This window comes from Oryza glaberrima, chromosome 12, assembly GCF_000147395.1.
Source record: "Oryza glaberrima chromosome 12, OglaRS2, whole genome shotgun sequence".
NCBI classification, from domain to species: Eukaryota; Viridiplantae; Streptophyta; class Magnoliopsida; order Poales; family Poaceae; genus Oryza; species Oryza glaberrima.
In genome coordinates this window covers 3989479-4004810 of record NC_068337.1, presented here as the reverse complement: position 1 = coordinate 4004810, position 15332 = coordinate 3989479, and the positions used below count along the sequence as shown (strand labels likewise).

Genomic DNA, 15332 nt, shown 5'->3' with positions numbered 1-15332 from the left:
AGTATTTTCCACATTCATATTGATGACATCAATATGAATGTGGAAAACACTAGAATGACTTATATTGTGAAATGGAGGGAGTAATTAGCACGTGTATGTTCCCAATGCGCACTCCTTCCCCCGTACATACTACGAAACTTTCAACTAAAAAATCATACAAAACTTTCCATGTGCCCTCATACTTTCATATTGACTCTAAAACTTTCACCCAAAAACAAAACAAAAAACTTTGTACTTAAATCATATACAAAGCTTCCGACTGCGCCCTCAAACTTTCATATTGAATTGGAAAAAGTATGATTTCAAAATCTAACTTTCATCTGAAATATCAAAGATTTTTATTCAACACATACAATTTTCAGCTTAAAATCAATTGAAACGGAACTTTAAACCGTGGCCTCAAACTTCCATCTTAAAATTTTAAAAAAATCAATTCAAAATCTCAAAACTTCCAACTGAAAAAAAAACAAAAAGTGTGTGCAAGTGGCGCAGCTATGCGAAATAGCCTTTTAAGCTGATGAATCAATGTGACAAATGTGCATGGACATTTTTAGTTAGGATTAATATAGGAGTTTTTTTTTTCTCTAGTCACTTGCAACACTAATAGGCTCTTTTGGTAGGGCTCCAACTACTAAATTTAATTAGGGAGAATAGCTAATATGGTCCCTAAAGTTTTGCTCCTGGGTCATTTTAGTCCTTAATCTTTCATATTGTCCAAACAAGTCCTTTAAATTTGTCATGTGGGCTAATATAGTCCTTGGTCCCACCAAAATCGTCACATGGACATGCCATGCCACATTTCTATGCAAAATCTATATGATTTGTCCAATTTACCGTTACGCATAGGAAAATAAAAAACAAAAGGAAAAAGTTAAAAAAATATATGGTATATGTAAGAGCAAAAATATACCTCAAAAGGGTGAAAAAAGAAGTATATTTTTTCTATGGTTATATCTAATTCACCCTTATATTTATTTTTCTATGATATACGTAAGGGTAAATTGGACAATTCATCATAAATTTTGCATGAATAATGACATGACATATTCATACGGTGATTTTGGTGGACCCAAGGACTATTCTAGGCCTTATGACAAAGGTTAAGGATTTCTTTGGACCATTTAAAAGGTTAGGGACTAAACTGATCCTACAGATAAACTTTAGGGACTAAAGTAGCTATTCTCCCATTTAATTACATAAGTTGGGTTTGAAGTAGAGTTATGAAGCTGTCAGCTCTACTTCTTCTTTGGTGATTCTAAAACCGTTTGATTGGACTCCAACTTCAGAAAAGGTGAAGCTACAGTTGGAGCTATGCCAAACTTACCCTAAAAATAACTTCCAAGCAAAAAAAAAAAAAGGAAAAACAAAAAATCCGATATACATATACATACGGTTGACCACTTGGGCTGGGCTGGGCCCCGTGGGCCTGGTTTGCGTAACGCGAGTGACGTATCTGCATACGTGGCAGTAGATCGTCCTTGGTCTCGTCTTCCCCCTCCACGTCGCCCTTGTTTATTTCCCACCAAACAAAAAAACCAAATCGCCGAGCAGCTTCGCGGCGACGCACCACGTCGGCCGGCCGCCACCGCCGGAGAGGGAGGGCCTCCCCGACCCTCCCCGCCAAGAAGGATCCTATGGCGGCGGGGGCGCACGCGTCGCGCGCTTCGGCTCCGGTAACAATTTCTCGCCATTTTTTTTTCTCGTTCTCCCTCGATCGAAACTGGCCTTTTTTTTTTCTCAACGTCATTATGTGGTTTAGTGGATCGGGATTTGATGGGCCTTGACTCAATCGACGGCGCCCAAGATTTTCTGGGCACGATTTTGGAAGGCGGTTCATGCCGTGGCAGTTTGGAATTTGGTGGTTCAGGAATTAGGACTCAACTGAGAACCTGGAGTAGGCATTTCCAATAGCTGTTGCTTTGTTCCTTTGTGAAATTAGTTACGTAAATGTTTCGTTCAGCTGAGGTGCAATCACTGAATCACTGAAGTTCATAGTTCAGTGAATGTTCTATATGGCATTGTTATGGAAAAGGAATTTAGTCCTTCCTAATGGCTAATGATGGAGCTACTGAACTAGCATGCTAGCTTCATTATAACATGTAGGAGTACAATTTGTATGCCTGTTCCAAAGCTCCGTAATTTTTCTATGATAATCCTGTCTAACTGTGAACCAACCTAGACAGTTTCTTGTGGTACTTGCGATATTGGCTCACACAGGCTACACAGCAGATTTTTAGGACCTCTACAACACCATGCTACTCGCGGTATTATGATTTATACCAGAATTTCTGTTCCATCTAAACAGTTTGCATAACATTTAAACAGGCCATGAGTTAGTTTGGAAATATAAATTATGGGTAATTCTTTTACTGTCGTAATTCAAGTTTCTTGGAATAATTTCCAAATTATGATCGCTTTCTTGGTCATTGACTGTGCAATTAAGTTTATTCTATTTATATGCATCTTTCTTATTGGCACTATTGAGGCTTATGGAACAACCAACTTACCTGTGTAATGGAATTCAGATCATTGCAGGTCTCACAGGTGCTCTTCGAGCAGCATATAAAGGCAAGTTGTCTGAGAAGAACTGTTTTTCTGGCATGATTTAACAATTCCTAATTTTCCACTAACTAGTTGAAACCAGTCACTTATCAGGATTTTCTCCTCAGTTATGCAACTTCCATGCGTCAGTAAATAATGGACTTCTCCACAGAAGGAAAATACAACTCCATTTTATATGCTCTTTTCGCTCCATACAAGCAAGATATAACCATTCGTCAGCTGTTGCACCTAAGGACTATTGCGAAACTTACATCCAGTTTCTAAGAGATAAACAGATAGTTCCTGATTCAGATCCTCCAAGTGCTAAGGATGTGGACCTACTTTACCGGTTTATTGATCAGAGGTAGGAATCTGCCCTTGAACATTTTTCAACATTTTTAGCTATGTTTCAAGTGAGATTAACTTCGCTATCTTCTACTTGCTTCAGTAAAAAACTCATGGTGTTAACTGGAGCAGGAATGAGCACTGAATCAGGAATTCCTGATTATAGGAGGTACACTTAACCCAGTTGCCAGACTTGCCATGTTTCTATGTACTATTCTAACATGCAGAATTTTTGTTTGGTGGCAGCCCTAATGGTGCTTACAGTTCTGATTTTAAACCACTTACTCATCAGGTGTGACCCTACTTCTGCTTGTCAAATGACAACTATTATCATGCTTTTTTACTTCTCTGTGTCAAATGATAACTATTATCATGCTTTTTTACTTCTCTGACAGAGGTGCATGGAGATTTTTCTCTCATTATGGAGCTATTTTAAACTCATATGTCCTAAGTCAGTGTTTTTTCTAAAAAAATTTCATTCCTAAGACTAACAAAGTTGTGCACTCTCTGTTTCTTGACATATATTATCCATGTGAAAAGCTCATAAAAAATGCTACTTAATTAGTCATTTTTTCTTTACATCAAGAGCTTTTTTAAAATAAGTTCAGACTGTTATATTTTTATTCATTTTTTCTGAGCAGAACTTATCTGGATACTTTACTGAAATGCTGATTTAAAAATGATTTTGGCAGGCGATTTTAAAATAATTCACATGGAGAAACCATTGAAAACAAAAAAAAAATCTATCATTAAGGAACATTGATGGACCTACTAGAACTTTTAATCCTCTGGCATGCTTTAATCTTTAATGTAATTATTTTTTTGACAATTCTTTTGTGGTTTTTGCAATTTTATGTTGTATTTCGTTCATGAATGCTTGTATCAACTTCTCCAGAGCTTGACAAAATTCGGTTCAGATTATGATTCACCTAAAGAACAGTAAAGAAACCTTTTACTGTTAAGGAACACTTATCAGATCTATATAGGTCTCAATTTTTTCTGGCATGAACCTTAATTTGAGATGTCATTGAATCATACTATATGATTTTCTGATAGTAAACTTAGTTTCTGCAACATATGTACCAATGTTCAGTAGGAAATCATGCTAGTAGCCCCTAATGCTCTCCTCATTTGTCCAAATCAGCTTACCAGTGATTACACCCTTCCAACTTTACTATTTGTAGGAGTTTGTTCGTTCTATTCGAGCCCGAAGGCGGTACTGGGCTAGGAGCTATGCTGGATGGAGAAGGTTCAGGAGAGCACAACCAAACTCAGCCCATTATGCTCTTGCATCACTGGAGAGAATTGGCCGGGTACACTCAATGGTTACTCAAAACGTGGATAGGTAATGGGCTGGATCTATGTCATTGCGGCATAGTTGAGAATGATAATGTTATTTATTTCTCACCTTCACTTTTCACGTATGTATTTAAGGTTGCATCATCGTGCTGGGAGTAAGCCAGTTGAATTGCATGGAAGTGTGTATGAGGTAGCATGTTTAGACTGTGGTACATCCATTGACCGAGAATCATTCCAGGAGCAGGTCAAGGACCTCAACCCAAAGGTTTGCCTGTTTGATAGTTGCTTTTTTTTTTCTTTAAGCTATGTTCATTATATCAGTAGTATGTGCTGTACATATGACAGAAATTCAAAAAAAAATATTAAATAGGTGTTAATGTTGACAGAAATTAAAATATTTGATAACTGAACTCTTGCATTTGATGCTATAATTGTCCAATAAATCAGACTTACAGTACATGAGTATAGGGAAATGATGTCATTTTCTGATCAAAGTTTCAAGTGAATCAATGGTTCTTACTCCCCTAATATGGACTATATTTCAGTTTTGGGACGAAGCATAATATATATTGCTTTATCTGCAGTGGGCTCTAGCTATTGACAGTTTGGAAGTAGGACAACCGGGCTCAGACAAAAGTTTCGGAATGCAGCAGCGACCTGATGGTGATATTGAGATTGATGAGAAGTTCTGGGAGCAAGATTTTGATATTCCTAGTTGCAACCAATGTGGTGGAGTGCTGAAACCTGATGTGAGAATACTCTCCTACCTTATGGGAGTACTTTTAGTTATTTTTTTAAAAAAATCTCACGTATAAGTATTCGGCATTGGTTTATTGCAGTTTGAATGAGGAGTATGACAGCAGGCCATATTAGTTAATATTTTTATAACATTGATTTTTCATAATCAAACAAGGCCATCATTCCAATATATTATCCATTTTCAAACTTGATTTCCATGATTTGCATGCATGCAGTCTTTCATTGGTGTGCATCTCTAGCAGTTCTTTTTTCGGACAATGTTTCTCTTACACTGTACAAAATTCCCTCTTTTTTCCTGATATTTTGGCAGCAGCTCATGTTACCACTTCGGAAAACAGCAAACTTTCTTCCTTCACTATTTAAAGTGATTGTTCACGTGTGTTCTGATATTTGAAGGTTGTGATGTTTGGTGATAATGTTCCTGAAGAGAGAGCTGAAAGCACTAAGGAGGCTGCAAGAAATTGTGATGCTCTTCTAGTGGTTGGTTCAGCACTAATGACAATGTCTGCTTTTAGGCTCGCAAGGTACCACCTGAAATATTATTCAGCCACCCCCCTTGTATAAATTTAGACCTAGTTATCATCTGTTGAGAACCTTTTTCATGAGAACAAAAGATTGACGATAAATCCAATCCTAGGCTTGCACATGAAGTGAATGCTCCAATTGCGGCGATCACCATTGGTGAGACCAGGGCTGACAGTATTTTGTCATTGAAAATTAATGCGAGATGTGGGGAGGTTAGTACTTCCATCTCATACTTATTTTTTGTAATGCACCATATGACTCACTATTTCTCCCTTGCTGTGATGCCACCATGTTCTTCAGATACTGCCCAGAATACTTCAGATGGGAAGTCTAGCTGTACCAAACGTAAGTTAAGCTGGTGCTGCGCAGTCATCTTTGTCGGAAACCATGGTTCAATCTAGGGTTTGCCTCCTACTCTGTGCTGCACCGTCGCTCGTAGATTACTCCATCCCACTCGCCGGCGTGCACCGGCGATCGGGAGAGCAGGTCTCCGGAACCTCTGCCTTCGACGTTCTGCACCGGGAGAAGGCGGCAATAAGGTTTTTGGGAAGCGCTTCGCGCGACTGCTCCCTGTTCATCCGCGATGGCTCGCCTTCCTCTCCGCTCGCGTGCTGCGCGCCTTCGTCGACGCTCGCAACCGCGAGTAGTTCCTGCCGAGCAACCGGTCTTTCCGCCACCTCGGTACGTGTTTGACATGTTGCGCATATTTGACCTGTTCATGTTTTACTGCTTAGTTTACATGTGTAGATCTAATGATGCGTTCATGCTAGTTTACATCTGCAATGTCATGATTTATTTATGGAATAAATTAAATCATTATGTGCTTATAATTTCAACAGGAATTACTTAATACAAATGTTTAGCTAAGCGATGTGCAAGGATATGCTTAAGCTAAAGAGAGGATCCTTCCTTCCACTGAAAATTACCTCAAATTTCTTACCCCCTCCATTTCAAAGTATAAAAATTAAATATTAAGATTAGGTCAAAAGATTTTCTTTTAGTCACTTCAGTTGTTAGTTTTTAAATTTTGAATTGTTTAGATTCCTTTGCAAGCATGCAGTTGGCTTTTGAATCATTGACGTGATTCATCAATATAGAAATCCTTGTATTGTGGACCTGTGGTATAAAATTTGAATCCTAAAATAACTTATATTTTATTCATAGAACAGAGGGACAATGACACTTATATGAGTCCGGCATGCAGGCTTGTTTGAGTTGGGGTTCCAAGTTTAATTTCTTAAAACTTATTTTTGAAATTATATTTTTCAAGACTTCTATTATCCAGTACTGAAATTTGAAGTGCCAAGCGTGCAACTATAGTAAGATTATTCTACTCCCTATGTTAAAAATTATAAGCATTTCTACGTTGTTTTGGTAAAGATTAAGATTGAAGGAGAAGATTTCTTTTCAATCAGATCTTTGAACATAATTTGAATTTTGAATAGCCTGTATTCCTTTTCCAAGCATGGATCGGTTTAGAATATTTAGGGGGTATTTAGATCCTTTCCAAGCATGGATCGGTTTAGAATATTTAGGGGGTGTATAGATCCAGGGTGTAAAGTTTTGGCGCGTCACATCGGGTATTATATAGGGTGTCGCATGGGGTGTTCAGGCACTAATAAAAAACTAATTACATAATCCGTTAGTAAAACCGCGAGATGAATTTTTTAAGCCTAATTAATCCGTCATTAGCAAATGTTTACTGTAGCAACATATTGTCAAATCATGGAGTAATTATGCTTAAAAGATTCGTCTCACAATTTACACGTAATCTATATAATTAGTTATTTTTTCGTATATATTTAATACTCCATTCATATGTCCAAACATTCGATGTGACAGGGTGAAAAATTTTGCTAGGGGATCTAAAGAGGGCCTTAGATTCTGTACATTGAAATAAGTGTATCTGTGGTATAAAATTTGAATATAAAAGTGCTTATGTTTTGAATATCCTTGCCAGACCAGCGTCGCGGGCCTCCTCGCCGCGCCTCCGCCCTGGGCCTCCTCTTTGTGACGCCACTCTGGGCCTCCCCTGTCGCGTCGCCCCCGTGTACCGCGGGCATAGCGGCGCCACCGCCGAGCAGCCGCCGGGCCTCCTCGCCGCTCCCTGCCACACCAGTGCCGCGGGCCTCCTTGCTGCGCCGCCGCCCTAGGCCTCCTCTCTGCGACGCCGCCGGGCCTCCTCGCCGGATCGAGATCGGTAGGGTTAAGGTTCTTTTTTCCTTGAAATTTTTCCTGTGACAGTGAAAATAGGGAGTATATTTTGCCTTGCACTGAGGGCAAAATGGACACTATAAAAAAATAACGGATGTATCGGTTTTGTGTTGATAGTGATGGTATTGTTAGGAGAAAGAGGCTTGTGCAATGGTATTTTTGGGAAATTGCTTTTGTTGATGGTATTTCTGGGATTCAGGAGCTTGTCAATGGCATTTCATGGATTTTCTCTTTTTCAATATATGACACCGTTGATTTTTTTTTTACGTTTGATCATTTGATTTATTCAAAATATTTATGTAATTATTATTTATTTTTATAGTGACTTAATTTATCGTTAAGGTCTATTTGACATAGTTTCAGCCCTATCTCTCCTAGAGGTGGAGCCTAGCCAAACATTTTCAGCTCCACCAAAAATGGAGCGGAGCTAGGTGGAACACTCTCACATATACTAATAAACTAGAGATGTAGGACTGGGTTAGGCTGCTCCACAACTTCACTCTATGACATAACTCTTGTAGCTAAATTTAGGAGTTGGAGCTCTATCAAAAAGACTCTAAGAGTTCTTTAAACACAACTTAATTTTTTATATTTTAAAAATAAATAAAACAAATGATCCAACATATCCTCTCTGTCCTTAAAAAAGTCTAATTCTAGCTACGAACTTGAATATATGTGTGTCCAGATTTATACATAAAGTTTGTCTTTTTTTTTTTTTTACGGAGTAGTATACCACAGCCGTAAAACTGACAAATAAGCCAGCAAAATAGGGCGGAAAAAAAAATCTGGTATACGGTTGGGCTGGGGCTGGGCCGGGCCGCGTGGGCCTGTTTCTCGTGACGTATCTGCATACGTGGCAGTGGATCGGCTTGGTCTGGTCTTCCCCTCCACGTCGCCCTTGTTTATTTCCCACCAAACAAAATACCAAATCGCCGAGCAGCCTCTCTCTCTCTCCACGCTCTCGACGCGGCGACGCCGCCTCCACGTCGGCCGCCCCGCCGCCGGTGAGGGAGAGCCCCGCCGCGAAGGATCCTATGGCGGCGGCGACGCGCGCTTCGGCTTCGGTAACAGTTCCTCGCCCATTTTTTTCTTTTCGTTCTCCGTCGGTCGAACTGGTTTTTTGTCCCACTTCTTTTTTTTCTTTACCTCTCGTTCTGCGGCTAAGTGGATCGACGTTTGATGGGTATTGAACCAATTTAGAGTGCTCAAGAGCCCAAGATTGGCACAGTTTTGGAAGTATTGGTTTATGTGGTGGTGGCAGTTTGGAATTTGGAGGTTCAGGAATCAGGAATCAGCTAGAGAACTTTGGAGCAGCCGAGCAGGCATTTCCAATAGCTGTTGCTTTGTGTAATTAGGTTTGTAGATGTTTTGTTCAGCTGAGCTGCAATCACTGAGGTTGATAGCTCAGCATGAAATGTTTTATATGGCATTGTTGTGGAGAAATGATTTTAATGATAGAATAGAACTACTGAACTAGCATGGTGGCTTCATCCTAACATGTAAAAATTGTATGCCTGTTCCAAATCTCTGTAATTTAGGTGCAATAATTCTGACCAACTGTGAACCAACCTAGACATTTTCTTGAGGTTTTCACATGGTTCTACTTTCGCGCTTGGTTCTCATCGATTGGCTCCAACAGCAGATTTTTAGGAACTCTATAATACCGAGCTACTTGCGATATTATGATTTATATCAGAGTTTCCATTCCATCTAAACAGTTTGCATAACATCTAAACAGGTCATGAGTTAGTTTGGAAATATAAATTATAGCTAACTCTTTTATTGTGCTACTGTCGTAATTCAAGTTTCTTGGAATAATTTCCAAATTACGATTGCTTTCTTGGTCATTGCCTGTAGAATTTAGTTATATTATATTTATATGTGTCTTTCTTATTGGCACTATTGAGGCTTACGGAACAACCAACTTACCTGTGTAATGGAATTCAGATCATTGCAGGTCTCACAGGTGCTCTTCGAGCAGCATATAAAGGCAAGTTGTCTGAGAAGAACTATTTTCTGGCTCGATTCAACAATTCCTAATTTTCCACTAACTAGTTGAAGCCAGTCACTTATCAGGATTTTCTCCTCAGTTATGCAACTTCCATGCATCAGTAAATAATGGACTTCTCCACAGAAGGAAAAGACAACTCCATTTTATATGCTCTTTTCGCTCCATACAAGCAAGAAGTAACCATTCATCAGCTGTTGCACCTAAGGACTATTGTGAAACTTACATCCAGTTTCTAAGAGATAAACAAATAGTTCCTGATTCAGATCCTCCAAGTGCTAAGGATGTGGACCTACTTTACCGGTTTATTGATCAGAGGTAGGGATCTGCCAATGAATATTTTTCAATTTTTTTAGCTATGTTTGACGTGAAATTAACTTCACTATTTTTGTACTTGCTTCAGTAAAAAGCTCATGGTGTTAACTGGAGCAGGAATGAGCACTGAATCAGGAATTCCTGATTATAGGAGGTACATTTAACCATATTGCCATTTGCCAGACTAGACATTTTTCTATATATTCCTCTAACATGCAGAATTTTCGTGGTGACAGCCCTAATGGTGCTTACAGTTCTGGTTTTAAACCACTTACTCATCAGGTGCGACCCTACTTTTGCTTGTCAAATGACAACTATTATCATGCTTTTTACTTCTCTTTACAGAGGTGCATGGAGATTTTTCTATCATTACGGAGCTATTTTAAAGTCACATATCCTAAGTCAGAATTTTTTAAATTTTCATTCCTAAGACTAACATAATTGTGCACTCTGTGTTTATTGACAACTATTATCCATGTGAAAAGCTCATAAAAAAATGCTACTTACATTGGTCATTTTTTCTTTCCATCAAGGGCATTTTAAAAATTGGTTCAGAGTTCAGACTGTTATCTTTTTATTCATTTTTTTTTCTGAGCAGTAGAACTTATCTGGAGCCTTTACTAAAATGCTAATTTAAAAATATTTTGATCTATGTCAAGTCTGTCCTCCCTATATATAAAGGGACCCCATGTACTCCATAATCAATCAATGATCAATGAATCTCTAAGTTAGCCCTAAACCTCAGAGCCTCTTTTAGCTTAGCAGGGAGAAACCCTGCCTCCGCTATTAGAGAGCGAGTGCCCTATCCCCCGGTCTTCGGACCCTTACACTAGCCAATCCATAACACAACTACTTCAGAGCTTGACAAAAGGTCGGTTTGGATTATGATTCACCTAAAGAACAGTAAAGAAACCATTTTTTGCCATTAAGGAACACTTATCAGATCTATGTAGGTCTCAATTTTTTCTGGCATGGACCTTAATTTGAGATATCATTTTTTCAGAACCATGCTATATGATTTTCTGATAGTAAACTTAGTTTCTGCGACAACATGTACCAATTTTCAGTAGGAAATCATGCTAGTAGCCCCTAATGCTCTCCTCGTTTGTCCAATCAACTTACCAGTGATTACACCCCTGCCCACCTTACTATTTGTACAAAATAGGAGTTTGTTCGTTCTATTCGAGCCCGAAGGCGGTACTGGGCTAGGAGCTATGCTGGATGGAGAAGGTTCAGGAGAGCACAACCAAACTCAGCCCATTATGCTCTTGCATCACTGGAGAGAATTGGCCGCATACACTCAATGGTTACTCAAAACGTGGATAGGTAATGAGCTGGATCAATGTCATTGTGGCGTGTAGTTGAGAATGATAATGTTATTTATTTCTCACCTTCACTTTGCACGTATATATTTAAGGTTGCATCATCGTGCTGGGAGTAAGCCAGTTGAATTGCATGGAAGTGTGTATGAGGTAGCATGTTTAGACTGTGGTACATCCATTGACCGAGAATCATTCCAGGAGCAGGTCAAGGACCTCAACCCAAAGGTTTGCATGTTTGATAGTTGCTTTTTTTTTCTTTAAGCTATGTTCATTATATCAGTAGTATGTGCTGTACATATGAAAGAAGTTCAAAAAAATAAATTAAATACTCCCTCCGTCCCACAATATAAGGGATTTTGAGTTTTTGTTTGTAATGTTTGACCACTCATCTTATTCAATTTTTTTTTGCAAATATAAAAAACGAAAAGTTGTGCATAAAGTACTGTAGATAATAAAGTAAGTCACAAATAAAATAAATAATAATTTCAAAAAATTTTAAATAAGACGAGTGATCAAACGTTGCAAGCAAAAACTCAAAATCCCTTATATTATGGGACGGAGGGAGTAGGTGTTAGTGTCAACAGAAATCAAAATATTTGATGGCTAACTCATGCATTTGATGTTATTATTGTCCGATTGATCAGAGACTCACAGTACATGTGTATAGAGTAATGATGCCATTTGCTGATCAAAGTTTGAAGTGAATCAGTGGTTCTTACTCCCCTAATATGGACTATGTTTCGGTACTGTGACTAAGCATAATATATATTGCTTTATCCGCAGTGGGCTCTAGCTATTGACAGTTTGGAAGTAGGACAACCAGGTTCAGACAAAAGTTTCGGAATGCAGCAGCGACCTGATGGTGATATTGAGATCGATGAGAAGTTCTGGGAGCAAGATTTTGATTTTCCTAGTTGCAATCAATGTGGTGGAGTGCTAAAACCTGATGTGAGAGTGCTCCTTTCCTACCTTTTGGGAGTACTTTTAGTTATTTTTTAAAAAACTCACATATAAGTATTCGGCGTTGGTTTGTTGCGGTTTGAATGAGGAGTATGACAGCAGGCCATATCTAGCCATATAGGCTTTAGTTTAAAAAAATGTTTTTTTAAACATTGATTCTTCATAACCAAACAAGGTCATCATTCCAATATGTCATCCATTTTCAAACTTACTTTCTGTGGTTTGCATGCAATCTTTCATTCGTGTGCATCTCTAGCAGTTTTTTTTTTTTCGGTCAATTGTTTCTCTTACACTATACAAAACTCCTTTTTTTCCCCCTGGATGTTTTGGCAGCAGCTCATGTTACCACTTCAAGAAAACAGCAAACTTTCTTCCTTAACTATTTAAAGTGATTGTTCACGTGTGTTCTGATATTTGAAGGTTGTGATGTTTGGTGATAATGTTCCTGAAGAGAGAGCTGAAAGCACTAAGGAGGCTGCAAGAAATTGTGATGCTCTTCTAGTGGTTGGTTCAGCACTAATGACAATGTCTGCTTTTAGGCTCGCAAGGTACCACCTGAAATATTATTCAGCCACCCCCTTGTATAAATTTAGACCTAGTTATCATCTGTTGAGAACCTTTTTCATGAGAACAAAAGATTGACGATAAATCCAATCCTAGGCTTGCACATGAAGTGAATGCTCCAATTGCGGCGATCACCATTGGTGAGACCAGGGCTGACAGTATTTTGTCATTGAAAATTAATGCGAGATGTGGGGAGGTTAGTACTTCCATCTCATACTTACTTTTTGTAATGCACCATATGACTCACTGTATTTCTCCCTTGCTGTAATGCCACCATCTTCTTCAGATACTGCCCAGAATACTTCAGATGGGAAGTCTATCTGTACCAAATGTGAGTTAAGCATGGTGCTGCGCAGTCATCTTTGTTGGAAACCATGTTCTCATGTAAGAACAATCTTTGGAGAACAAGTCACTAGGGAAGATGAAACAATGAAAGAAACTTTTAGCTAGACTAATTTAGTTCAGTTCAACTGGACAGAATATCATTGCCATCCTGTTTGCATGAGATGAGGGCGTTAACCTTGTTAACCCTGTGTGTTGTAAGTGTGTAAACCTTTTTCAGATTTTCAGTGACAATTCGTTCGAATGTACCCAAAGATATGGATATCCCGAGCTGATCAGCACATTGAAGAAGTACAATATGCTTTGGTAGTTCCTTGTAATGTGTCATTAAGCAGAAGTTGAAAAACGTTCTAGCTGGTTCGGATATTTGGATTCACGTAGTCTATTGTGTTCTTCACCTGTTCGTCTCTGCAGATTCTTCGTTGCAAAAGGGTTCTTTTTCAGAATACTTATAAGAGCAGGTACAATAGGAGACTATCAGCCAGCTGTAAATATATTTTAATGAGATAAAAGATGAGAGATAAGAGGAGCGGTCTACAGATCTGTAGCAAGCTGCAGCACGGACTTCAAGACCCAGTGTGTGTATGACAGGTGGGACCATATATTAATAGTATAGTAAGCAACTATTGTATGAATTGGCTATTAGATTGGCTATAGATAAATTGGAGCTAGTAGTGGGCTATACTATTAAACTTGCTCTAAGTCACATGACAGAGGAATCTATCATGTATGACCCTTTCTCACAGGACTCAAAGGTGCAAAGCAAGCTGTAAATTTCAAACTTGAGTTGAAGCTCTTTTTGCCCTTAAACTTTTCCTGATCCATTTTTTAATACCACAAACTAAAAAATCCATTTATTTTTACCTTTTAAAATTGGACGAATAACGGCCTACATTGATTTTGATTGAAATAAGGGTGGTTTTCGCTAGTGCAAAAACATATTTTATATGTTTTGCTGATGCAAATTTTACCAGACCAAGTCCACATTAATAAAAACTATTCTCTCCATTTCAGGTTACATGACGTTTTGACTTTGGCCAAAGTTAAACTATTTTAAGTTTGACTAACTCTATAGAAAAAGGTAGTAATATTTACAACAACAGCATAGTTTTACTAAATCTATAATTGAACAAATTTTCATAATATATTAGTCTTGGGTTAAAAATATTACTACTTTTTTCTACAAAATTAGTCAAACCTAGAGTAGTTTGACTTTGACTAAAGTCAAAACGTCTTATATCCTAAAACGGATGGAGTATCTAATAATTGTGCACTGGTGCACGTGCAATTCACATCCCGTGACATACGTTAGGAAATATAAAACCAATGTAACGCTGTAAGAATATTTGGAAAACATATACAAATCCACCACTTATTATCCCCAAAGAATTTACAATGAAGATCCACTCGAAATACTTAGAAACTGTATATAGGGCCATTCATTTGTGCCATTAAGCTTCTTAGATCTGTGTGGTTTCAGTCAGAAAAAAGACGTACTCCTGACAACTTAACTGATGATGTACATGGCACTTTTTTTTTAAAGATAATAGATTAAACCGGCCTCTACATCCAAACGGATGTACACAGCCAATGTACATGGTACTTGCACCTCATCTAAGTCAAAAAGAACTTAAGCAGCTCTCATGTGCCATGGGGTATCATCCAGAGTTCCTAGATCAGAGAATTCGGACCAGCCAATCTCGATGCGCAGCAATGACAACAGGGAAGATAACCGATGCAAGTATTGCAAGGCCAGCAGACCAGGGGAAGGCTGATACGCGATCAGCCGCACCGGGGCGGGGCGGGGCGGGGGTGGCGCACGCGGGGTCAGTCGTCCCCTCCTCTAGTCTCTGTATCTAATCCACTATACATTATATATATTTAGCTCCTCTAGTCTCTGTATCTAATCCACTATACATTATATCTATTTACGTATGTATATACTATATACACACGTATATATAAATATATTTTTAATGCATAAAAAATATATACACATATACAAAATTTATATACGATATATACAAAGTTTATATAGGACATATACAAACTTTATATACATACGTATTAAAAATAAAAAAACTAGAAAAATACACGTATACAAACTGTACATACGTGTATATAAACTTTGTATCAAA

The 15332-nt window shown here is 38.3% G+C and overlaps 2 protein-coding genes across 3 annotated transcripts; both read left to right on the top strand.

The window, feature by feature from the left end:
- Positions 1-1550: 1550 nt before the first annotated feature.
- LOC127757524 (NAD-dependent protein deacylase SRT2-like) lies at positions 1551-7922 on the top strand. The gene is made up of 12 exons (XM_052283050.1): positions 1551-1673; positions 2526-2568; positions 2656-2905; positions 2990-3055; positions 3133-3178; positions 4071-4231; positions 4321-4450; positions 4770-4934; positions 5341-5468; positions 5582-5681; positions 5770-6150; positions 7430-7922. The coding sequence occupies exons 1-11, from the start codon at positions 1635-1637 to the stop codon at positions 5821-5823; spliced, it is 1182 nt and encodes a 393-aa protein (XP_052139010.1). The 5' UTR covers positions 1551-1634; the 3' UTR covers positions 5824-6150; positions 7430-7922.
- A 685-nt stretch (positions 7923-8607) lies between these two features.
- On the top strand, positions 8608-13503 carry LOC127757525 (NAD-dependent protein deacylase SRT2-like). 2 transcript variants are annotated; one of them, XM_052283052.1, is made up of 11 exons: positions 8608-8747; positions 9641-9673; positions 9774-10009; positions 10095-10160; positions 10243-10288; positions 11172-11332; positions 11424-11553; positions 12112-12276; positions 12709-12836; positions 12949-13048; positions 13139-13503. In XM_052283052.1, exons 1-11 carry the CDS (start codon positions 8718-8720, stop codon positions 13190-13192), a joined length of 1149 nt encoding a protein of 382 aa, XP_052139012.1. In that variant the 5' UTR covers positions 8608-8717; the 3' UTR covers positions 13193-13503. The 2 variants fall into 2 exon arrangements, with proteins under 2 accessions (XP_052139012.1, XP_052139011.1); XM_052283051.1 differs by having other exon boundaries at positions 9631-9673; positions 9760-10009.
- Positions 13504-15332: the final 1829 nt, after the last annotated feature.

What these genes read in the sequence shown, in the direction of transcription:
- LOC127757524 (XM_052283050.1), top strand. Translation starts at nt 1,635, where the DNA reads ATGGCGGCGGGGGCGCACGCGTCGCGCGCTTCGGCTCCG. An exon ending in CGTCGCGCGCTTCGGCTCCG is followed by an intron (nt 1,674 to 2,525) that starts GTAACAATTTCT and finishes AATGGAATTCAG; the next exon opens with ATCATTGCAGGTCTCACAGG. An exon ending in TTAAACCACTTACTCATCAG is followed by an intron (nt 3,179 to 4,070) that starts GTGTGACCCTAC and finishes TACTATTTGTAG; the next exon opens with GAGTTTGTTCGTTCTATTCG.
- LOC127757525 (XM_052283051.1), top strand. Translation starts at nt 8,718, where the DNA reads ATGGCGGCGGCGACGCGCGCTTCGGCTTCG. An exon ending in TTAAACCACTTACTCATCAG is followed by an intron (nt 10,289 to 11,171) that starts GTGCGACCCTAC and finishes TGTACAAAATAG; the next exon opens with GAGTTTGTTCGTTCTATTCG. An exon ending in TTAATGCGAGATGTGGGGAG is followed by an intron (nt 13,049 to 13,138) that starts GTTAGTACTTCC and finishes CATCTTCTTCAG; the next exon opens with ATACTGCCCAGAATACTTCA.